The sequence below is a fragment of the Gobius niger genome, assembly GCF_951799975.1.
Source record: "Gobius niger genome assembly, chromosome: 3".
Taxonomy (NCBI): Eukaryota; Metazoa; Chordata; class Actinopteri; order Gobiiformes; family Gobiidae; genus Gobius; species Gobius niger.
This window is the reverse complement of record NC_136854.1, coordinates 9,802,433-9,827,289: the sequence shown is the minus strand read 5'-3', so window position 1 is coordinate 9,827,289 and position 24,857 is coordinate 9,802,433. Positions and strand designations below refer to the sequence as shown.

The 24,857-nt window shown below is 42.7% G+C and overlaps 1 protein-coding gene across 1 annotated transcript in view; it reads left to right on the top strand.

Annotated features, from left to right (window-relative positions):
- Positions 1 to 2,700: 2,700 nt before the first annotated feature.
- LOC306960260 (protein tweety homolog 3-like) overlaps positions 2,701 to 24,857 on the top strand; it is a 62,524-nt gene continuing 40,367 nt past the window's right edge. Inside the window, exons 1-2 of the mRNA XM_079552637.1 lie at positions 2,701 to 3,197; positions 7,838 to 8,001. Of these exons, the coding sequence (XP_079408763.1) occupies positions 7,876 to 8,001 (126 nt within the window). The 5' untranslated portion in view covers positions 2,701 to 3,197; positions 7,838 to 7,875. The remainder of the gene's footprint in view (positions 3,198 to 7,837; positions 8,002 to 24,857) is intronic.

The window sequence follows — 24,857 nt, the reverse complement described above, 5'->3', positions numbered from 1 at the left end:
AGGCTAGCTGATACCGTAGAAATGCGCTATCCTTGCATTAGCCTAGCGCAGTGGTTCTCAACCTTTTGGAGCCACGAAACCCAATATAACAGTTAAGGGGTTTGTGACCCCCGCCCTGAGAAATAGGCACATTAGTCTACATAATTCTTAAAAAACAAAGGAAAAAAAAAACAAATGGCTAATGTAAAATTCATCAAATTACGTTCAAATAATGGCATTCTGGTAAAATAGCTGACACATGCTACAAAAAAAATACTAGATTACATGCTAATAAAAATATGTATATTTTATCTACAGATTCTGGTGACCCCCCCCCCCCCCCCCCCAACTTGTCTCGCGACCCCCTTGTGGGTCCCGAACCACTAGCCTAGCGCCACGTAACTCTCCAAACAGAAGAACTGCATAAATTACAAAAAAAATATCTCCAGAAATCAGCAACACTCTGGATAACTAGGAAATGAAGCCCTGTGTCAAAAATCCTAAAATATCCCTTTAAGTCTCATTTAGTTCACTGAATAAAAATATAAACACTTTTGATTTTGCTCCCAATATCATGAGCTGAACTCAAAAAATGTTTTATACACAATAGACTCACCTCTCTCAAATATTAGTCACAAATCTGTCTAAATCTGTCTTTGTTAGGAAATCACCAGACACTGACAGGTTTTCTAGCTCCTCCAATTAAGCAAAACTGGACATTTCAGAGTGTCCTTTTATTGTAGACAGCCTAAGGCACACCAGTGCAATATTCATGTGTCTGATCAGATTTGTTAACAATATTCTAGATCTAGATTGTGTAAATAGAAAATGTTTCATATTTGAGTTGAGCGAGTAAAAACCAAAGTGTTTATATTTCTGTTCTGTGTAGGTCAGGGTTATTTATAAGCTTGTGCCTAAGTGCCTAATGCATTTAATGATGAACCCGTTCAATTTAACAACAGTCAATTCATTTCTGTCTTTAATGGTCCATTACTGTTCTTCTCTTTCTTGTAGGCTGATCTATAATGTGCGATTTGCCTAAAAGGCTACACTGATTTGCCATGTGTGGTCACAAAAGTAGACTACTGTATATTTAAATGTATGCCCAGGGTCAAAGAACTGGCACTGTGGCGACTAATGCACTGCTGAGCCAAACGAAATATTAAATAATGGGAGCGCACAGGGTCTGTACTGAAGCAGACAGTTTTATTATATCATACAATATCTAATATTGAAAAGAGACGAGACACACCGGCCTGCTGTCTCTCTAAGTGATTCCAGATCGAGAAGAGTTATCACAATGGCTGATTTATTCATTCAGGACTTAATCATTTATGCGTTCAGGGTTTGTAATCCAACCCCAATAAAGTGCTGTTTTCTATCGGAACGCTGGTGTGGTCTGCTGCTTTGGAGAGGTAAGCTAGAACAGGGGTTCCCAAAGAAGTCGGGGGTCAGGATTTTCTGGAGGGTGGCGATGCATCAGCTGGAGGTCCCAAGATGATTTAGAATAAATGAGGACGCTGTATTTCGCATCAGTTTTGGAATGAACCCATGACATATTATAATTTCAAATATCTAAATACATGCTTATACTAAGATTTTAAAGGAATAGTTCAGCGTTTTTCCATACTGAGATATGTTCTTACCTGAGCTTAGACGAGTTACCTGTCTGGTCTTTGTGCGTGCCCGTGGAAGAGCTTGGTCGCTTCTTACTTCACCCCGTTTGGACCTATAGGAATATAATGTAAGTTGCCAAATGCTAACAACATCTTTGGTCTTCTTCCGTGACTGAGTGCATGCACAAAGACCAGACAGGTACGCATCAACTCGTCTAAGTCAGGTAAGAACATATCTCTCAGTATGTGAACACTGTGAACTATACCTTTAAGATTTTTTTGGGGGGAGGGGGGAATTATGGAATATACTGTATGGAATCCTTCATATCCTCTCTGATGAACGTTGAATTATGAGCATTGAAACAAAGCAGTGAAGCTCTGTTTAGAAAATGATGTGTTTGTGTGCTGTTCACTTCAGTTCATTTGATTCCCGTTGGTTGATTTGATTTGCAGCGTACACAGACTGCCGTTCAACAACAACAAACAGAACCTACTATTTATAAGAGCCACAATAGAGGAGGGGACCAGGCCTTCAGCCTCAGAGCAGGAGGTGGAACTCCTCAGAGAGAGGACGACATTTCCCACTTAAAATGTCCCGTGAGATCCGAAGCACCTGCCTGTAGTACAGAAGGGCAATGCCTCAGCTGTGCATCCCCAAATCAGCCGGACCACTTGACAAATCTGGCTCAGTCTGTTGAAAATGATGAGAAGGACTCTATAAAACCACGATAAGGCTGAGCGTGGATGGGGCAATATGAAATCGAGACGGCTGCGGAGGAGTGAAAATGTATGCACACGACCTCAGTTTGCCTCAAAGGGGAAGCGTCTAGGGAGCTGTCTATAATGGTCCACACAGGTATTTGTAATTTTTGACAAGTTCAACATTGTGACCCATAATATTTAGAAGTCAATAAAATCCATGACCTTGGTTGTGGTTGCATTCATAACCACCATTTATCCACTATGGCTATTTGAACCACGATGGTCCTCATCTTCTATTACAGGTGTACTGCCAGGGTTTGGTCGATAGGGGGTGGCCTTTTTGCGCATTTGCCCTATCCCCCCCCTCCTCCTCGCGCACACACACACACACGCACTCGCGCATAGACAGACAGACACTCTCTCCGTGAGAGCTGGGGCTGCTTGCTGCAAAGCCCCGTCCTCCTGGGTCTTTTAAACGCTCGTTCTCTTCACGCTCTAACAATAGCGATCCCACAATCTCCGCCGCGTGAGGAAGCGGACCGCGCGGAGGAACACGAGAAACGGTCCGGCCGCAGATAAAAGGAAAGAAAAAGCTGCGGCACGCGCGTTTAACCCCTGAATCCCCCTTCTGAAGAGGAGAAGACCACTGCAGACCGGCGGGGGCACACACACACACGGGAGGAGGCCGCGGCGGGCTGAGATGTGACCGAGCCACCGCTGGTATACTTCATTTTCGTTTTGCCGTCGGATGCCCGCAGCAGCAGCAGCGGCAGCAGGAGCTCGCACAGTCCCGGCCGTGTTGATGCCGCTGACTCCGGCAGGATTCACCACGACGTCCAGCGGCTTTGGGAAGACAATAGGCGGCCGGACTGCACAGACAGCACAGAAACACACGCGTTATAGGTAGGTTTCCCGCTGCGGTCACACGGTTCAGGTTCAGTCCGGGTTTCTCGTCGTGTTGCCGTGGAGACCGTGAGACTGCGGCACTTTGATCTCGATAAAGCCGCTTAATGGCGCTTTTTTTTAATAACCTCGCGCGGGTACAGTTTCGCGATGCCTTTTTCTTGTATTTTTTTTTTTTCAGTAAAATTTGAGATATTCACATTCCAAACCTAACAACACACCAAAAAAAGGCTTTAAAAAAAAAAAATCTGCAAACAAATTCGAGGCCGGTGTGGATGCATTTATCTGCATAGTCCGACACAAAGACTGTTCCCATTGACCTACATTGGCGCGTGTCGCTCCGAACATTTATATCGCAGTATTTCTTGTGTGAGCCGCTCCGCTCTCTCTCACGCTCGCACACAGTCGGATCGTACTGTATGACCTCATAGCTTCAGTCTGCCTGACAATGGGCTCTCACTGCGGTGATTTATCGCAGCTAATGACAGGTGAACAGCCTCGTAACGACCTGCACGACACCGGGGAGCGTGTACGTGCTTTATTGCAATGCGTAAACTCAACGAGAAAACACGATATTGAGATAAAACCAAGTGGAGACAAATGCCCAGATTTATTGTCCAAGTAGGCATATCGACTGGTGCTGAATGCATCTCCTGTCTCGTAACGGGTTTTGGCTTGTTTACTGTTGACAATTAGCCTATGTCTTGTTGTGCAGAAATGACGAATGATGCTTGGGCTGCAAAAGAAAATTGTATTATAATTGCAATTCACGCGTTGCTATGAGCAAATCCTAAAGATTGCAATTGTATATCCATGGGTGAAGGAAGGAAATTTAAGGTTGATAAAAAAAAATATGCACAAAAGGTCACCCCAGCTTCTGAATCGTTCAAAAATGCTCAAAATGGTGTCCCCTTTAAACGTAAGTCACGTGATTGAAACCCTCGTGTAGTTCATGAAATATCCTCTGAGGTCATCAAATCAGGTCCTGAATCGATCTTGGTGCTGGGAAAGTCCAAGGTTGGCGAGTTCAGTGGTTCCCAACCTCAGTTGTGTTTTGGGCCCTGTAGTGGTACTGTGTTCCCCCTCTTTCAAGAGGTGTTAGAACGCAGTCACTTAAAAAGGACTGATTGTGAGTAAAAGACAATGTTGTAATCTCAAAGCTATATTTTTTACTGCAAGAATATAGATTTTCCTTTCAAAAATAACGTTAAAGGAACAGGCCACCGTTTTTCCATACTGAGATATGTTCTTACCTGAGCTTAGATGAGTTGACACATAACCGTCGGGTCTTTGTGCCCGTGGAAGAGTGTGGAAGAGTATAGCTCCAACTCCACCCCCGTTTGGAACTATAGGAATACATTGGGAGACGCCAAATGCTAACAACATCTTTGGTCGTTTTGCGTGACTGAGGGCACGCACAAAGGCAGGCAAGAACATATCTCAGTATGTCAAAATGTTGGCCTGATCCTTTAACTTTTGTTTTAAGTCTGAAATAGTTCCAAGTACCCCCTGCTAAGTCCTCGAGTGCCCCAAAGGATCCCCGTACTCTTGGTTGGAACCACTTGGGTTAGCTGATGCGAAAAGTTTGGGAAACACCAGGCAAAACATCAGTGGTTCGAATCCACTCTTGACTCGTGCATACTGTTGTTGTGTCCTTGGGCAAGACACTTCGACCACCTAGCCTGTGTGAGTGTCACTGTTGTGAGTGGCGCAGATGGCCTCTCTGACCCCAAGATAGTTGTAGATACGCTTAAAGCTGGTAAGTCACTTTGAGCGTAATATTATCAATTGTATTTGTACAGAAGCCTTGTTTTTCTCTTAAAACCATGCAGCTCGACTATTTATTATTCATAGAGAACTGTACGTACTGTGTCAACTTCATGGTGCTAAATATAGCATAACCGTAGCTGTATTTTAGGTTTGTTTACAGTACATTTTTGCCTTGTCGTCTGCTTGTGCCAAAACCACTGATGCATTGAGTGTTTGGAGATCTCATAATGCGTGTCCATTAACTCACTGACCGTCCATTGATTATCATTTCATTTAGGATGCCATACAACCGCTCCAGAGCAGTGTGTGTGAAGGCAGAGCGGTATGCGAAAGGCAAAGTAATTACATGCTGCAGCAGCGAGTCCCAGTATAGAGAGTATAGAGAAGATTATAGTGCCCACAGCTTGTCTCGAGTCTTGATTTCTGCCCTCATCTAAAAATAGGCTGGACAGCAATTTGGTATTGGTAAAAATCCTGAAGTAAAACAACAAGTATGGAAACATGAAGGGGAGACGCAGGCAAAGCCATATGTTCTTCAATGTTTCTCCATTAGATTTTATATGTGACCATTTACTCACATTGGGGCGACAATATCTCCACTTTACTTTAAGTAGCACATAGAGCAGTGGTTCTCAACCTTTTGGAGCTGCGACCCCCATTATAACAGTTCATTAGGATCGTGACCCCCGCCTGGGTCAGACCATGGGAAAAACAGGGACATTAACCTATATAATTCTAAAAAAAAAAACAAGGACAAGACAATGGCTAAAATAAAATGAATCAAATTTAGAACAAAATATGGCACCCTAGTATAATAGCAACACCATCATAATAATATTAAAATATACATTTTTATCTATATGCTTTGGCGACCCCCCAAATTTGTCTCGCGACCCCCTTGGGGGTCCCAACCCCAGGTTGAGAACTCCTGACATAGAGACCAGATTTTCCAGGCCTGTAGTGAACCATATTACCTTTTTATTTTAGATGGGTTTGTTGAATTCTAATTCCAAGACATATTCCCTTTTTTTTTAAAAGTACCCTTATAACTAATGCATCAACAAAATAAAAGCCAGAATCTTACTTATTTGAAACATAAAATGCCTAATTTGCGTATATAAACATTTTAAAGGCACACAGTGTAATATATTGCATTCTACTGTTGCCAATACAAAAGATGCTCCTAATGACCAGCTTGACACAGGGAATGCTACATTTGCTGTAGGTGATGTCTGCCTTTAGTCTGCATCTCCATGGAGACGAGCTGGAGACGTCTCGCTCTTGGTAAAGTTCCTGTCCGGTCAGACAAGAGCTGAACTGCTCACAGCAAACACACACGTGGGACTTTTCAACAATGAAAAGATCTGTAATGAAATAGGCAAGGCAAGTTTATTTGTAGAGCACAATTCATACACAAGGCAATTCAAAGTGCTTCACAGTTGCATGACTAAATGAAAATACAAATAAATGCTTGTATTCTATTCTATTTATGTGAAGCAGCGTGGCTTTAATTTATCAGTAATTTTCTGAAACATTTCAAAGATTTTGATTTGATTGAAGTCTTCTTAAAGAGACTAGATGCAAGTTGGTCATTTTATGCTCACTACTGCCACCTCAGGTCATACATGTAACTGCAGCTTCTATATTAAGCTCGTGCATGACGGCACTTCGGACCTGAAGTAACAGCTTTCTGAGTGACAGTGCAGGATTTTAGAGGCAGTTGTGGTGAACAGGTCTGAGCTCATTCTACACATTAGGACATGGCTAGAACATTTAGGGGGAGGAAAATACTTAGTTTTAACATTTCTAAACGCCGTATAGTCCCTTTAAGTTATATCATATATACAGTGAACTTAGGGAGAAGTCCACAGTGGAGTTTTGAAGTGTTCAGAGTGATGAAAGAGTCATGTTTTGGGAGAAATGAGTCCAGCTTGTGACTTGGTGCAGACAATGACAATTAGGATTAGGAAACATGAAAAAGACATTGCAATAATCCCATTACTGCAATATTTTCCTAAACCATTTCAACACAGTACATTTCATTACATTCAGAAAAAACATTCAAGTGGCGCTCTTTATTAATGATCTTTTTAAAGCAGTACTAAGTAACTTGTTTGTCTGGGGGTAATACTGGGGTAATAAGTGTTTATGGGATGATTGGAGGGTCTATCATCTCCCCCTGGTGTCTCTGGACAGAAAACAAACTTGCAACTTTGCTGCCACCAGACCGGAGAAAACAATACACAGTAATGGAATCATGAAGAAGAAGCTAACAGGCTAACGGGCAAAGCTAACTGCGGGCTAGCACCACTTTAAACAGTACTTACAGCCAAGTTTGAGTGAAAAAAAACATTTCCATTGTGTAATTGGATGTACAATATCCCTCTGTCCCTTTGTCTTTTCTGTCAGCGTAGTATTTACTCTCACGGACAATTAATCAGTTAAAAAATGCTAACGCGCTTATGGACTCTAGGGGCAAGAATTACTTGTAACTGCTTTGAAACTAGACTTAAAAATACCAAATAAGAACCGTAAAAGGCACCCCAACCCCCAGATAGAGCTTTTTACCACGTTACAATGTTCTTCTCTCCTCAAAAACAGACCAGGGGCTGTTTTCGGCTCACTCGCACAACTTTAATTTTTAGTAATCTTTGAATCTTCTCCAGTGGCTGTTCTTAGCATCACGGCACCAGCTCCCAAAAAGCTCCTGCTGAAGTCTGATGTATATTGTGGCTTCTTGTAACATGGACATAGCTTGACCTGGTAGGGTAAAAACAACGATTTGGCGATGTTTTGTGCAGCCCTAGCGAAAAGAAAAGATGTGAAATGAATGAAATGTGGGTAACGTTAGTCCTTGTGTGTCCCCAGTGCCCGGTGAGGCCTTGCATCCACACTAGTGCTCAGTATGGCGTCCGTGGTGAACTACTCCCCTCCGTGGTGGGTCAACCTGCTGCACCGCCTCCCCCACTTCAACATGGACTTCCAGCTCGTCAGCAGCGACTTCAGGCCCGACGACCAGGAGTACCAGAAGGTAAGACACAAACCCCATTACAGACTCTCCTTGTCGAGACGTGGTGCGGGTCCAGTCATTTCCTCATGTCCAAGTCAAATTGGCCCACGTTGACATATGTACTTTAACCTCTTAACTCCCGCCTGAACCGAGAGCATTTTCTCCAGTTCAGCTTTACCCAAATCCTGTAGGCCAGCGTAACACCTCATTTGAAAGCTAAGACCTACAAAACTAAATTGATCTGTTTCCTCACATCATCAGATTTTTTTTCATCACTTTTTTGTTGGGCAGTCATCTCATTTTTGTCAAATTTTCGTGACTTTTTTGTCACTTTTTCGTCAAATAAAAAAATAAAATCGTCAAATTATTCGCATTTTTTTGTCAAATTCTTATCACATTTTTGTTTATTTTTTGTCACTTTTTCGTCCATTTTTTCTCAATTTTTCATCAAATTTTTCTCACTTTTTTTGTCAAATGTTGTCATTTTTTTGTACATTTTTTGTACATTTTTTGTACAAAAATAATAAACAAAATCTACACCTCAATAACCAACTTTTGGGTGTGAGACACAAATATGTTCAATGTATTTTGAAATGAAGAAAGAGCTCAACACTAGATCATATTTCCGCACCAGTTATAAGTGAGCAGTAGTCATGAGCCTATGATCATAATTTTACTGATCAGTAGTTTCTCATTTTACCGTTTCATTGTGTTTGGCATTTTCCTATATTCTTAGTTTATTCTCATTTATTTTATGCCTCTCTAATAAGCTGCAATAGCCACGATTAACAGACAAACTGACCATAATGTGTCGGATTTGCTTTGAGAACCCAAAATTAGTCAGTGGTCTTAATTAAGCTTGTGTATTGAAAACAGTGTGCTGTTGGCGACCTGTGCTAGTCACATTGCTAATTAAGTAAGTAAATGCTTTATGTCTCATTGTGCAATTGTACGACTAAATTGCGTTCAGCTGTTGGGTTAGTCCTGAGCCGCTGTAACTTAGTTCGCCGCCATCCAGAAGCCTGACCAGCATGTTTTTGGAGGTAGAGGAAACCGGAGTTCTGCTTTCAATCTCCTCTGAAACGGTGCACCACCTCTTGGGTTTGTTCCTGTTTCAGAGCGTGGTGTCCTGCACTGGTCAGCTCCTCCTCCTCCTTCCTCTTCCTCCTGCACTGCTCCCTCCGCCCCACAACACTCTTTAACCATTTCCTGGGAAGAGTGTCCATTAGCCAGAACAATTGTAGGGATAGAAGATTTGTGTAGCTTAGCTTTGTCCCTTTTATGTTTCCTGTAGCGCCTCTGTGCTGCAGGTGTGGGGGGCTCTGTGTGCCTCTTCAGTGTTTCAGAACTAGATATTTGTGGGTTTCAAATGTCTTTATGCTGGTTGTTTGGCTGCCTTTATATTCTTATAAAGAGGATAGTTTGTAACCGACTGTTTTTCTCCCACACTCAGTCTAATATTGTTCACTTTCTTTCCCCAAATTTTGCGTGAGAAATACTGCATGAGTGTGTGAACGTTGGCGGCCCCGGTGAATCTAACTGATTGCATATGATAGAGGCCTTGGCCTGAAATCTGTCATAACGTTAAGTAATATTAAATAATAGTATTATTTTTAAAGTCCCTCCCTTTGATGATTTCAGCAACTAACGAGAATCCCTGGGCTTTCACTTTGACCAATCAAACGAGCTTTCCTGTGAACCAGCCTGTCAGGTCCAATCAGGAGGGAGGAGGGTCGGAGCTTGATCGTTTACTTTTGAAATTTTGCTCACGCTCTCCTCATTTTGCAATATTACAGACTATCACTTTAAGATGACAAAATGCATAAACACCACTTTGTAGGTTTAACAAAGGGGTGTTGTGTAAGACTGCAAGAAAAAGGCCTCCGAAACACATACATTGGGGCTATTGCAAGTAAAACACAGTTCAACATTTTTTAAAGTATGGATACTTTGATAAAGTATTGATACTTGGTATTGCGCAAAGGCACTGCTCTATTGCACTATGTGGAATGTCCACACTCATATCTGCTGCTAACACTTCATGCACCTGTACATCTGTAAACACACTCACGCTGTTGTTCTTGTGAAGCTGTTCATAACAATAGCCAAAAAAGCAATTCTGATATTGTGGCCACACCACCTTAGCTCTTCCTGATCCTGTCAGACCTCAGACGCTGAGCAGGAAGGGCCTGGCAGGACTTGGATTGGAGACCGTTTGGAAACACCAGGAAGCCTGGATGAATGGAGTGAGTGAGTGAGTGAGTGAGTGAGTGGTTGGTGGTTCAGACTGGTTGCCTTGCTTAAATCAATCTACCTCAGGGCAGCTGTGGCTACTATAATAGCTTACCACCACCAAGTATGGAGTGAGTGCCCTGATATCTGAGGGTTGATTTTTTTGACAATCCTACTGCCATGACCAGTAGACTACGAATCTCTGCTTTATGCATCTGTTTATAGGCTGCATTCACAACTTTCTAGAATGTCATGTCATAATTTGAGTTGGAGCTTGGGGCGATACAACCCAATGGGAGAGACACAGTTTTCCCTGATCATTATCTGTAAGTGACTGGATTCTCAAACCTGCCACAATCATCTCATGGCTGAAAGTCCTTCCATCTGACCAACATCATTCTGAATAGTGTCTCCACTTTTGGACACCTTCATGAGACGGTCATGTGACCTTAGTTCGTAAGTGCTGTGAGAGAAGACGCTGAGCTTTGCAACAGTCTTTGTTTGTAGACAGATCCAGCTATTATAGAGAAATGAAACAAACCAATTCCAAAATTCAGCGTTTTGACGGTATAGGCTGTTTAGAATGTTGTAATGCCATGTGAACGCAACCTATATGCAGCTTTCAATGAGTCCCGGTTGTTGAAATAAACTTCAAGTCAAATCCGAGACCATGTTTGTCATTCCTGTGAAGTCCAAGTCAGGTCATGAACTGTCTGAATCGTCCAAGTCTTCAGGGCAGGCTCATTTCATTCAGGATCAGTCATCAGCTGACAGCAACAGACAGAGAGAGAGACAAAGAAATCACCAAAGGAAAACACTGCAACTGCTTTGTGTCTTCTACAGAGAACTAAATATCCTGGTTTCTCTCGTAGATCGACCCGCGATGCCCAGGCATGAGCATGTTCTCAAATGCATGGGATCCATTTATGAATTTAGCACTTCATACTCCAATCCATTCATCCACTTTCCTGGGCTTTCACCCCCGTTGCCATAGCAGCGCGTTGAGGCGTGGCACTGCGGAGACAGGATATTTCCAACTGATCAGATGCAGGATGCGAGCAGATGTGTTCATGCGATTGCAGTTTTTTTTTTTTTTTTTACCGAAGCGTTCCCAGTCTGTGGCCTGTCCCCAGAGGAGGCTTCTCTCAAAGAGCCGCCATGGCCTACTTTCACTGCGAGCGGCGGGATGGAAAACAACAAGGTGACTCCTGGTCTGGTTTAGTCCTGGTTTAGGCCCACACTCTCACTGCATGAACTGAAATGGAAAACACAGTGACAGCTGCCGCAGAATATGTTTGTGGCCCCGGTTTAGTCCAGTAGGAAACGGCCTGTTCCTGATTCAGTCCTGGTTTCGATGCGATCTAGTCGTGGTTTGGGCCTGGTTTGGGCCTGGTTTGGGCCTGGTTTGGGTCTGGTTTGGGCCTGGTTTGGGTCTGGTTTGGGCCTGGTTTCAGCATATTCATTGTCTTTACATTAAAGGTCTAATTCTGCTAAAATCCTTTTCAAAGGTTTTTTTTAGCTTCATACATGTTGGTAGCCTCAGCCTGGCCAGTCAAAATTCACACTTCCTATTCTTTTTTCATTTATTATAGTTAATTTTATACATAATAATTAATGTATTACTGTGTACAATCATTGTAGTTTTATACATCTGATAACGATGATTACCACAAAAACAAGAAAGGGCATATTCCGAGAACGCACATGAATATGACAGTGATGGCAGTGAAGTGAGGTCCCGCCTCTATCACATACACACCCCCGGACCCTATCACAGAGCAGCACACCACACTGAAGACTCCTCATTGGTTACTTTCACTTAAAGGGATATTTCCGGATTTTTGACATAGAGCCTCATTTCCTAGTTATCCAGAGTGTTGCTGATTTCTGGAGATATTTTTTTTTGTAATTCAAGCTGTTCTTATATTTGAAGAGTTTTGTGGCGCTAGGCTAGTGCAAGGCTAGCGCATTTCTATGGTATCAGCTAGCCTGCATTTAAAACAGTCTGACCCGCTCCACAGAGCACCTGAGGCAAATCACTTATAACACCAGACTAACCATATAAATGTTTGTGTCCATAGCATATTTTTTGGAATATAACTGACCTTGCATCACATGAATGATCGCATTTTGAGGGACTATTTTCTAGCAGATCACTCCGCTGCTGTGTAGCTTATACAACCACGAAGCTGATGCTGCTCAAATATAAGGTATTTTAAATGTAAAAAGGTTCAAATTACTCTATGGACACAAACATTTATATGGTTAGTCTGGTGTTATAAGTGATTTGCCTCAGGTGCTCTGTGGAGCGGGTCAGACTGTTTTTAATGCAGGCTAGCTGATACCATAGAAATGCACTAGCCTTGCATTAGCCTAGTGCCACAAAACTCTTCAAATATAAGAACTGCTTGTATTACAAAAAAAATATCTCCAGAAATCAGCAACACTCTGGATAACCAGGAAATGAGGCCCTATGTCAAAAATCCTGAAATATCCCTTTAAGTTCCACGTGCTCTCTGTAAACACTATGGGTAAACTAGCAAACACCGGTGGATTACTTGAATATTCTTCGGTTTTTGAGCGAGTCCTCGCATCGGGACTTTTCGCTGGCGACACAAGATGAAGTGGGGAAGCTGCCGTGTGTTTATAGAGTTTTAATGAGGCTACACAGACGTTTGAACGCGATGCTTTTAAATGTTACGGGCGAGTCGGTTTCAACTATTGTAACTTTAACAGGACATAAACAACTCCTTTATGCTCTCATATCATTGTGCTGAGGGTAAATGCACTGTTAGGTAATCTGCTGTTTAGTAGTCTTCAGTTTAAATTATGTTTACTGCCGTCTATAGAGTAAACCTTTGCCGTGTTTCTGGCCTGATGCTCTGGGAATAAGAGTTGTCTGTAATGCTGTTGTTCCGTGGGTATTTGCTGATATGTGGTTACATGCTTCTTATTAGTCTGACAAGTGGTGGTAAATGCGTTAAGTAGATCTGAGCGTAAAAAAACAAACAATAAAAAAACACAAACACCTAGAGTTTAGATCAGCAGCCACCGCTGGAGGGGTCATTATCATCACATCAGATTTTAAACCCAGGAGAATCCAATATGAACGCGTTAATAATAATAATAATACATTTTATTTATAATGCACTTTACATTTGACACCAAATCTCAAAGTGCTACAATGGACAGCATAGTTAAAAACAAAACATTATAAAATACAACACAACATATATTAAAAGACAGGACTAAAAACACAAAGCATTAGCTGTTAAAATAAGCTTTTGTAAAAAGGTGGGTTTTAAGTCCTTGAGTTCCTTGCGTTACGGCTGTTTCAATCAATATACGTTTGGGAAAAACTCCTCTGAGAGAAGATGAAGCATCAACATCTGCGCGGGTACATTCTTGTTAAGTGATTAATTTGGTTCCTGTCGTGACAACGTGCTCTGGGATTGGATCGATATTAGACTTTCTGAGAACACTTGTTACATCCACATTTCGTCATGTTTTTGTGATGAACGGACTCAATCCCAGTACAGGTGGTTGAAATGAGTTTCCTCTGCAGGATGGCTGTTAGTCGCCCAAGAGGAGCTTGGGGTAGAGCCGCTGCTCCACCACATGGAGAGAAGCCAGCTGAGAAGGTCCCAGTGAAGACCTAGGACACGCTCCACAAGACGAGCGCCATAAGAACCCCTTGCCGTAGTGCTTAGAGGGACTGTTTCAGCTCCTGCTCTGGGGCAGTACTTTCAAGTCAGACCAGGATTGCTTTGGTGATGTGATTACACAGCAAGAGACGTGTGTAACACAAGTCACTGCATTTGCAATTACCTCTGAATATTTATTTATTTTCTTTTGCTTCTTGCAGTTGCATTTTGTTTGCCACAGAAGTAAGAGCAGATTTAATTTTCAGTTGTACAACATGGAATATCGAAATCGAGAATCAATCCAGACGCTGCAAACGGTGCTTTACGGGAGGCACCTTTGTGAGAGCCGTCCCAGAGCGTGGGAAGGCCTTGAGCGGGACAGACTGAAAGAAAGAGCGAGAGAGTGAGAGAGAGAGAGAGAGAGGAATAAAAGAGGAGGAGGAGGAGAGGGAGCCACTTCCTGGGCCTTTCTCCCTCCACTGAGCGCTTTTGTGGGAGAGGGCGACCAGAGGAATGCTAAGGAGCTCTTTAGACTAATTACATCCTGACATGGCTGAGCGGACCTCAGCGTTTCTATGTCACCGAGCCGAGAGCCGCTCGCACCCAACGCCCCAAAGTGACAGGCATTAACTGTCCAAACCCTACAGCCACGCTGCGGAACAGTCAAGGTTATACACTGAGTCTGCGCTCACTTTTATTTATTTGGCATCGCAGAAAGGTTTTGCTGTGAATGATAAAGCATTTGGAAGAGGACCTAATGTGAAAACCTCATGTTTGGCCACATAGAGATAAAAAGGAGAAGCAGCGTCCGTTCCAAACGTATGCGGACAGTTAGCAAGTCAGCGAGTCTTGCTCATGGTCCGAAACAAACTTTAGTCTTCCTTTTGCCAGAACCAGCCAGAAGCGGATGGCTATCTCCACAGGAGGAACTCCATGAAATGGTTTTCAGTGCAAACAACTACTTAAGGAAACAGTAATTCAATCATATGAACTGGAAATGAAATGAAAAATAACAAAGATTATTTGTCTTGATGTCCAAACCCTGCTTGTAGCATAATGTTTATGTATATTTTTTTTGTGACAGACATGTTGCTACATCAGACCATCTTGAAAAGGTTGTTTGTTTCTTTTGGAGAAAGGGGCCCATAATATAAGTTTGTCTTCTTTGTGCTCCTTTTCAATTGTCTGTGCATTTAAGATTTTTTCTTCTTCTCATGAGCATTATTTCATTTAAAAAAGAAAGAATCAGTATGATTGAAATAAATAAAAAAATGAAATGAAACTTTCCTATATAGCCGTTAGCATTAGCCACCAAACATCACAAACTATAAACGATCCAGATGTTTTCAGCTGTTGTCAACCCATCGCCCACATTTAGGTCAAAGAGAAGGGAATCTTATTTGTGTAGCACTTTTGATATGACACAAGTCACACCCAAAGTGCTTCACACATTAAAGGGAGGGGGGTTCATTCACTACTAAGCTACATTTGTAGCCACAGTTTCCCCTGGGGCAGACTGACAGAAGCGAGGCTGCTTACATCTGCGCCAACAGTCCCTCCGACCACCACCAACCACTCACACGTAGGCATTGAGTGAAATGTCTAGCCCATAGACTGTATATATAAATGGACAGCTTCTGCTCACTCCTCCCCGTTTACCATAATGACCACGCTTGTGGGAGTGCCAGCTCTGACCAAGCATGTTCCTAAAAAGGGCATAAGGGCGGGATCTTCACTGTAGCCTCGGCCCTTGCGTGACGTGTAGCTCGCGCTGCTCCAATGCTAACATTCTTCTTACGAAAACCAGCCTGGTTTCTTAAATTCTGACTAATTCAGCGTTATGACAGGAGTAATATCTAGCTCTAGATAGTTACAAAAAAATGGGACCAGGCTTTAAAGTTGTTTTTAATGTGTCTAAAGTCCAATGCTTTTCAATGGGGGACTAGCGGCGATATGGAGGTACTACAGCAATGGCAGCCTCTAGGTTTGTGGGCATAAAGCAGAGCAGCCAGCGGCCATTGGTCTTGCCCAAGGACACAACGACAGTCTGCACCTGCAGGAGCCGGGATTCGAACCCCCGATCTTCCGATCATGAGACATCCCGCTCTACCATCTGCGCCACTGTCGCCCCAAAGCCTTGTTAGAAATCATTACTGAATGTTCAGACCTTTTGAGATTTTACTTTAGATACAAATTAGCGTCTAAAAGTGTCCTCTGAGCTAAACGCTAACTCAGTGCTTTTTGGTGGGGTCGGATTCACATCCAAGAAACCACAGAAATGATATAAATGCCGACAAAACATACCTCCCCACACATTGCTCCGAATGGGACGTTCATTTAAATTGGGTCCAGGATTAGATGGTTAACAGAATGTGTGCATTTGTAGGAACAGGCTCAGATAGTTAAAGGCATTTCTGTGATTTCCATGAGGTCCCGTCCCTGACAAAGGAGGAGAAGAGAGCCCACTCACGCTAAAGACGCCTGTTTATTCCCCACAAAGCCTTACTCTCACTCCTTGTCAGATCACTGCGCACAGTCATTCAAAAGTGTCTCTTCTATTACAATTCCACGTGAAAACACATTGATTTGAGCGGTGTTTAGCGTTTTGCTGCGTTGTGTTAGACCTGCTCTGTGTGTGTGGTTTTTTGACGGCACTTTTCTTTGACCCGAGAGTGCAGTGCTTTGTGAAGGGAGTCTTGATGAAGAAAATTGTGTGCGGTGATTCGTAAAAGTGAAACAGAACCCGTCGTACGGTGAGAGGGCTATGGTGTAACATTTCTCAAGGTCGTTCAGGATGGACCTTTACATGAATGGAATTTACAAACACACTTTCACTCCACAACGTCCCAAGTCCTTAACCCTCCACCATGATACTTTTCCTACTACTTTAATTACCATGATTGTCCACCATGAGTAAAGCATTCCACATTCCTGTAAACTTTCTAGGTTTATTCCCACGCCTGGGGTGTTTTGTGAGCCTTTTGGTTATAGAAATTGACTCTTGTTCTTGCAGCCTTCCTGCGTCCTTCACCACAACTTACAAACAGAAAACCCTCACGACGCACTCTAAATAGATGAAAACGTAGAGTCTGAATCATACTTGATACTAGTGCTGGGACAATATAGTGCATGGTAGTGCAGCGGTTAGCGCCTCCGCTTCCCAGCTAGAAGGTCCTGGGTTCGATTCCCACCTGGTCCTTTCTGTGTGGAGTTTGCATGTTCTTCCCGTGTCTGTGTAGGTTTCCTCCGGGTACTCCGGTTTCCCCTACCACTAAAAGCATGCACAATAGGCCAGGATGAATGATGTGTGTGAGTGAATGTATGGTGGTGGTGGTCAGAGGGACTCTTGGCACAGACGTGTGCACTCGCGACAGCGCTTCTGACAGTCTCCCCCAGGGGAAACTGAAGCTACAAACGTAGTTTACCACCACCGAGTATGGAGTGCATGTCCAATTGTCTCATGTAAAGCGCTTTGTGACTATGTCTGTGAAAGGCACTATATAAATATCCTATCGGAAGCCAGTATCGCAACTCTTTGGTGACATCAGGCATGTTAAAGATGCTGCTGATATAAATCTGCCCCTGATTCAGAGTGTGGACCTGCTTTGGCCACACCGGCTCGGATGGCCATCACCTGGGTCACAAGTCCAACAGTCTTTCAGCATCTTCATTCAGATTGCTTACACCGTTCCATTTATAATTTTTTTTTAGCAGCAGTTTTTGCAGATCTCCGTTGGTTTCCTGTGAGTCTGATGTGTCACATGTGTGTTATCGGGTCACATGGGCCGCTGTAATGTTGTGCAGTCTGATGTCATATCTTCCAAACAATACTTTCATCATCACCTTGTCCCGGCCCTCATGGAGACTGTGCATGGAAAGCCGGAGCACCATCCATCCCCGCCTGTGAAAGCATAATGTTGTGACGTGCCGCGTGTACAGTAAGCAGCGCCGTCTTTCTGTGTCAGTGAGTATTTAGCACTTAGCGTTGTTTATGGAGGTGAGGTCACAGGGCCCCCCGAGGCTCCCGGCCCTGTATGTGTGTATGTGTGTGCGTGTGTGTGTGTGTGTGAACAGAGGGGCCCTATTGAGATAAATCATTAATTCTGGCTAGACTAGTGCAGGCTGAATGGACCGGGGGGGGGTGAGGGGGGCGTATGGTCAAAGGGGGGTGTCCGCGGAAGAATGCGCTCTTTCTCCCGCTCTCTCTCTCGCTCTTTTCTGAAGCTGTCTCAGATTGGCTCGGTCTATCTGTCTCAAAGGCTTTCATGCATCCACTCAACCAGCTGAGAGCACCCCCCCCTAACCACCCCCCCCCTCGCTGCCCCCTCAACGTGTCAGCGCACAATACGACGACACAACCAGCCAGCGCACAACTGACAAGATGCTCCTTCAGTCAGGCCATTCGTATTCCCCTCCTCGCCTGGTGTAGACTTTGACCTGATTGTTCTTTACTTTGTTTGCTAAGACGCTACAGTCTAGGCATGTTTCTCTGACGAAGGCGGGGCAGAGCGCTCACAGTGGGACACGGAGGGGAAGCAAAACCAGGGTAGATGAATGGTATACCTTTAATGGAACAGGCCACCATTTTTCCATACTGTATGTTCTTACCTGAGCTTAGACGAGTTGATGCGTACCTGTGTGGTCTTTGTGCGTGCCCTCAGTAACACAAAAACACCAAACATGTTGTTAGCATATAGCGTCTCCTCCTCTCCGCTAACGGGGTTGAAGATAGAAGCAACCAAGCTCTTCCACGTTTTCCCTATACGGTTACATGAGTAGTTACACGATCCACGTATAGTTACACAAAATTAAACATGTCGATTTTCTAAGCGGATAAAAAGGGGTACTACCGTATTTTCCGGACTATAAGTCGCTCCAGAGTACAAAAAATGCCTAGTGGATAAACAAACAGGCTGAATAGGTAAACGGTATGCTAGCATAACACATTGATGGCTAGCTACATGAAGCATAAACAACGGATTAAATGTGTCTGGTATGTAAAGGAATACAAAGTAACGTGTTTACCTTAATAAATCCTTTCCGTAGTCCCTGTGGGGGTAATACAAGTGTTAATGGGATGATTGGAGGGTCTTTCATCTCCCCCTGGTGTCTCTGGCCAGTAAACCAAAATTGCAACTTGACTGCCACCGGACCGGAGCCACCAATACACACGAATAGAATCACAAAGATGAAAAGCTAAATGGCAAAGCTAACTGCGGGCTAGCGTCACTTTAAACAGTATTTACAGCCCTAACTATAGCACAAAGAACATACCAAACTCTCGATCTCACTCCAAATCACTACAAGAAATTGAAATCTTCATCCTCGGTGGCACTTCTGAACAATCGCCTCGGCAACTACCTGGGCATGGAGGCGTCGCTACACTGTTGTCAAGCCTCTCCCGGCAGCACGGTTTTCAAGCTCTCATTTTAGTTTAGTTTAGTGAAAATATTATGATGTGGTCGTTACTGCGATATTTAAAAGTTTGCCATGGTTCACCTTGGCGACTGTGCAACTTTCAACACCTGTGCACTGCAGTGTGCCACCGCCCTCTCGACAACCTGACGGGATTCAACATGTTTGGCCCAAGTGAAGGAGTCTAAAGACATCTCGGCTGCTTTTACTTACATATACTACTTAACAGTCAGAGCATGTCCTTGTTGTCTTACCCTATAGTATAGTTCAGTTTAGACTCATTGTATTCCACTTTAGGAGCTTGACCCGAGTTTAGTCCTCGGTCTAATCCTGACGGCGCTCGGTGTGAACAGTTGGAGAAGAAATGCCCCATGTCCATCTGCATTCCCTCCTCGCCCCGTTCCTTTCTTCCCCCAGTGCCCCCCTGTCACTCCGTCCATTCCCTCATCCACACTGCCTCATTGCGGATGCTGACTCCGTTCGCTCCTGTAAAAAGAAAAAAAAGAAAAAAACTCACTTCCCTCTCCCCCAGAGCTGAAATGTGAGCTCTCCTCCTGAATCGTGCAGTTCGCTGGAATAACATGTGTCTATTAAAGTAGTGCAGAGTCAGCCAGCAGCAAGGGCTAAACAGCTGCACAACATTACAGCGGCCCATGTGACCCGATAACACACATGTGAGTCGGCCAGAAACACGGCTTTCGCAATAACCATGACATGACCGTCTGCACAGATGAAGGTTTTTTATGTCTATTTCTAACACCAGTAGATTTATATACACAGTGTGAATAAGACAATGTTTCTTTTGAGGAAAAATATTTCTAGAATTCCTAGAAGTTCCCATATAAATCTATGGAGAAACATTGATACAGAGCAATAGTTAAACGCCTCATTTTGAAACTCGATATGCTAAGTCACCCAAAACCTGAAAATTGAAGGGGGGTAAAAACAGTTGTACAGAAATATGTACTTTTTAATAAATATATAAAGAGATTGAGCATATTTTATTATTTTATTGACCTTTATTTAACCAGGATAGTCCCACTGAGATTAAGAAGGGGTGAAATACACCAGAATACAGATGTTTACATTAAAGTGATAGTCTGTAAGTTTGCAAAGTCAGGAGAGATTTGAAGGTAAATAATCAAATCCCAACCCTCTTGGACCAGAAAGCCACTCCTAGTTTGCAAGAACTGAATTTTCAAAAGTAAATGTTCAAGCTTTTACCCCTGTCCCCCTGATTGGTCCTGACAGGCTAGTTCACAGGAAAAGCTCGCCTCATTGGTCAAAGTGGTATCCTGGAGATTCTGATTAGTTGTTGAAATCAGCAAAGGGAAGGACTTTAGAAAAACAAATATTATTTAATATTGCTTAGGTCAGACCTAGTCGGTTAAAGTAGAACTAAGTAACGTGTTTACCTGAATAAATCCTTTCCGTAGTCCCTGTGGGGGTAATACAAGTGTTTATGGGATGATTGGAGGGTTTTTCATTTCCCCCTGGTGTCTCTGGCCAGAAAACCATGTTTGCAACTTGACTGCCACCGGACCGGAGTCACCAATACACACTAATAGAATCACGAAGAAGAAGCTAACAGGCTAATGGCAAAGCTAACTGCGGGCTAACGTCACTTTAAACAATATTTACAGCCAAGTTTGAGTGAAAAAAATGATTTCCATTGTATAATTGGATGTACAATATCCCTCTGTCCGTTTGTCTTTTCTGTCAGTGTAGTATTTACTCTCCAAGACAATGAATAAGTTAAAAAATCACAACTTGCTACGACACCTGCAGTTGCGCGTATGGCCTCTAGGGGCAAGAGTTACTTAGTCTGTAAGTTGAAATGTTTCACAAATGTAATAGATTGTGTTTATTTAAAGCAGTACTATCACTTTAATTTAAATGTTAACAATTGTTGTTGAGTGATACACGAATAAAGCAGATGCAACAGTAAAATACATGATCAAATCCACAATGTGCAGCAGTTAAATTAACTACACAATGGGGTTTAATCACACAGAGAAGTGAGTGTTTTTATTACATTATAAACCAGACCTGGGCAAACCCGGGCCTGTCAAGCAATCTAATCCAGCCCGCAGCTCATTTTCCATAAAAGTATGTTTTTTTCGGGAGTTTCTGCGCCGCTTTGAAGATGCATTATCAGCACAATGGCGCCTCTTTGAGTAGCCGTGTGTTGGCGCTGTGACCAGCAATAAAAATAAACCCGTGTTTGTATTTTTACTTGCTATTGTTGGACCCCAATGACCATGTTTGACAAGGTGACACTTAAGGTCATTTTTAATACGAAATATAAATGAATATAATAATGAATTGTCTCGCGTCACTATCATATGCCTGCGTTGTGGTTGCCCTTTGACTTAGAGAGCGAGCAGGTGAAGATCAGCGTAAACAGAGGTCAGCCGGAGCTCAGGAAAAGCCGAGGGGATAGACGACATCCCTGACGAGTGACCGCAGATTCCCCCCGGGCCCAGGGATAGAGCAAGGACGGCTCAGTGAGGCGGAAGTGATGCCCCCTGTCAGCTCACAAACAGACGCACACACACACCGATAGGCTGAAAGTAGATCACTCAGCTTGTTTACATGACGGGACTCCAATTATAGTCTGAGCTCTCCAGTATCTACACTTTGCAGATGTACGTACAATGTACATGCTAAACAATCAGCCAGTACCTTATCATACCTTATCTCATCATAGTCTCGTAACTCTTTGATTTAATTTTAGGTCACTGATATTTTCATTTAAGCTAAAAGTAGACATTTGTTAAAAGACAAGATGTTAATATAATGTTTTTGTTGCTGTAGTTAGCATTATTGCTACCAGTGACCTTGAGAAGTGACCCTGAAAGTGGTCATCCTTGTGAAGAATTGTGATGTTATCATCATTAATCATTAGCTGTGTCCAAGCACGTTTCGTGCTTGGACACAGCTAATGATTAATTATGATTAAAACAAAATATATGTATATCATATGTGTTTTTATAGGTACGTAGGTAAGATCATTTTGTAGATAATTAAAAATCATGGCCCATTTGCTTCCCCAGGTCTGAGGTAAACATATTCATTAAATGAGCTATCCTTGATTTTTTTAATTTTCTGTTATTGGTATAAAATTTGTTTTGTCCTTTTGTTAGTATATTGTAAAAGCATTTGTCCAAAAAACACTGGTTTTAAAGCCTTTTAAACAGTCAGAAAATGTCAGGCTAGGAGGCATTTTTTACTGTGAAGTGACAGTTTTCCTCCCTGAAAGTTGTGAAACCTGTGACGAATGTTGATGTTGTAAATGCATTAGGAAAGTTTGAGATGAGTTTGGACCAGAAAATAGCAATTTGAAATTTGAGTGACCCTGTTTCTTTGTACAATCAGGTATAGTTCCTTTAATGCAGTAATGTTGATTAAAAAATGATCCAGGCAGATAGGGCCTCAGTCATTTGTCTGGATGTTATTTGCAGTATATAGCCAGCAGAGGTAGTATGACTTTCCCAAATAGTTAATCAAGTGTAAAGTGTAGCGCAGCCATACTGACAGATGACACTCTCTGGAGATTTATCTGACATCTGTGTTGATGCTCGTGATCCATCCAGGCCTGTATACTGGTCCACTTGTTTGTACTCTTACTTTTACTAAAGCTCCTGTTAGATACACATATTTTTGTCTCCTATTCACTTAAAAAACACCAAATCACATTTATTTGTCAGTTTGTAGGTTTGTTTGGAAACAGTTAAAGCACACTAGAGTCCATTTGTGTTCACCAGTGCCTGCCCAAAAATATATATTTTTAGGAGATGCAGCAGGATTAGTTTGTATGTGTGGCCCAAATGTGAACATAGCCTTACGGTTGCCACATCCTAGAACTAAATCCATCTTATTAAGGGACTTTCTCCTACAAACACAGTTTTCCTGTTCCCAATAAAGACCTAATTGATGCTAGTTAAGCTCATGGACTCTGGAAGTTCTTAGCTTTCAAATAAGCAGTGACCTGTTAAACCATTAAAAGAGCACATCCTACAGCTGGGGCGACAGAGGCTCATTTGGTCATACAGTTGTAAACCATTATTATTACTGACTATTTTTTCACAAGGATTTGTTGATAGCTAATTCTTTGCTCGATTTCTACAATTTTTTTAGATCCCGCACCCTAAAAAACAACAACTGACTATTGGATTTTCATAGATTTCTGACTCAAAGTTGTCTTCATGTCAACATTCGGCACCAAATGCTCCAAATTGATATATGAAGATACAGACGACAATGTGTCATACAAGGGGGCGTGGCCTAGCCGAGGGGGAAGAAAACCTCTCATGGGAATCACAATTTTTCACTGTTTTTAGCCGTTTTCTGGCAGAAACATATTTCTCACCCACAAATATAATCAAGCCAAAATCGGGTCAACATGGATGTTTTTCCACAGCAAATTGTTCAGTAGAAGCAAAAACGGCACTTGTTGCTAACGTTAGCATATGTAGCATGAAGCTAGGGTAGATTCCTGCTTGGCATTGTCCGTTTTTTTGTATTTTTTGGGCTGTTTGCTCTTCTCCATGCCTTTGAATCTTTGTTTAGTGGTAAAATATATTCATAATTTAGCATTTGTTAAAGTAATGGTGAAGAAATGGGAGAATGTTTTTTGTATTTTTTTTTTATCTGCTTTGTTTTCCTTCCTTGGCTACTTGACCATATACGGACAATTCCAAAGACGCCATCTGTATCTATCCCTATTAACCCCTCCCATTCACTCGCAGCGTCTCTTCAGCATTTTACTTTCACTTTTGGATGCACCGGACCAAACCGATAAAACTCAAGCTGACCAGCTGCTAATGGACCGCCGCTCCATAATATGTAGGGCATAATTCAGTTTTCTCTCCCTCCATGTAAACGCACTGAGTGAGTGCCTCTTAAGCACAGCTCCTCCTCCACGCTCTGCACTGGCTAATTGATCCACGCTTAATCTGCGGTGATGGTGTGTCAGTGCGCTAATCTCTACGTGGTGGTGGAAGCGAGTGGGGTTAAGGGTGAGGGGGGGGGGGTCTGAGGAGCTCGGGAGGGGAGTTAGATTAGAGGGTGTAATCCCATGTAGCAGACACCAGGAGTTCTGCTTCTATTGTTTCATCATAGTCTGTACCTAATGAGTCCAATAACACACGGGCATGTCCGCAGATTAAGCATGCATAGATTACGTCCTCCAACGGTTAATGCACTTAGAACTAGTGGGGAAATGGCTTGGTCTGTGGGAAAAAAAAAAACGTGGTTTTAAATGAAATCCATGAGTGTTTCTAGGTGGCATTGTGCACAAATATGTATGTCACTGACTCGCAACAACAAATTTATTTTGTCCCCGTTGTGTTGCTCTACAGTTCAATCTTCATGTTTTCTGAAGCTGCAAAGTTTTAATTTTCAATCCTTACTTAAAGCAGTACTAAGAAACTCATCCCCCTAGAGGCCATAAGTGCCACTGCAGGTGTCGTAGCAAGTTACAGTTTTTTACTCGTCAATTGTCCGTGAGAGTAAATACTACGCTGACAGAAAAGACAAAGGGACAGAGGGATATTGTTCATCCAATTACACAGTGGAGATCAA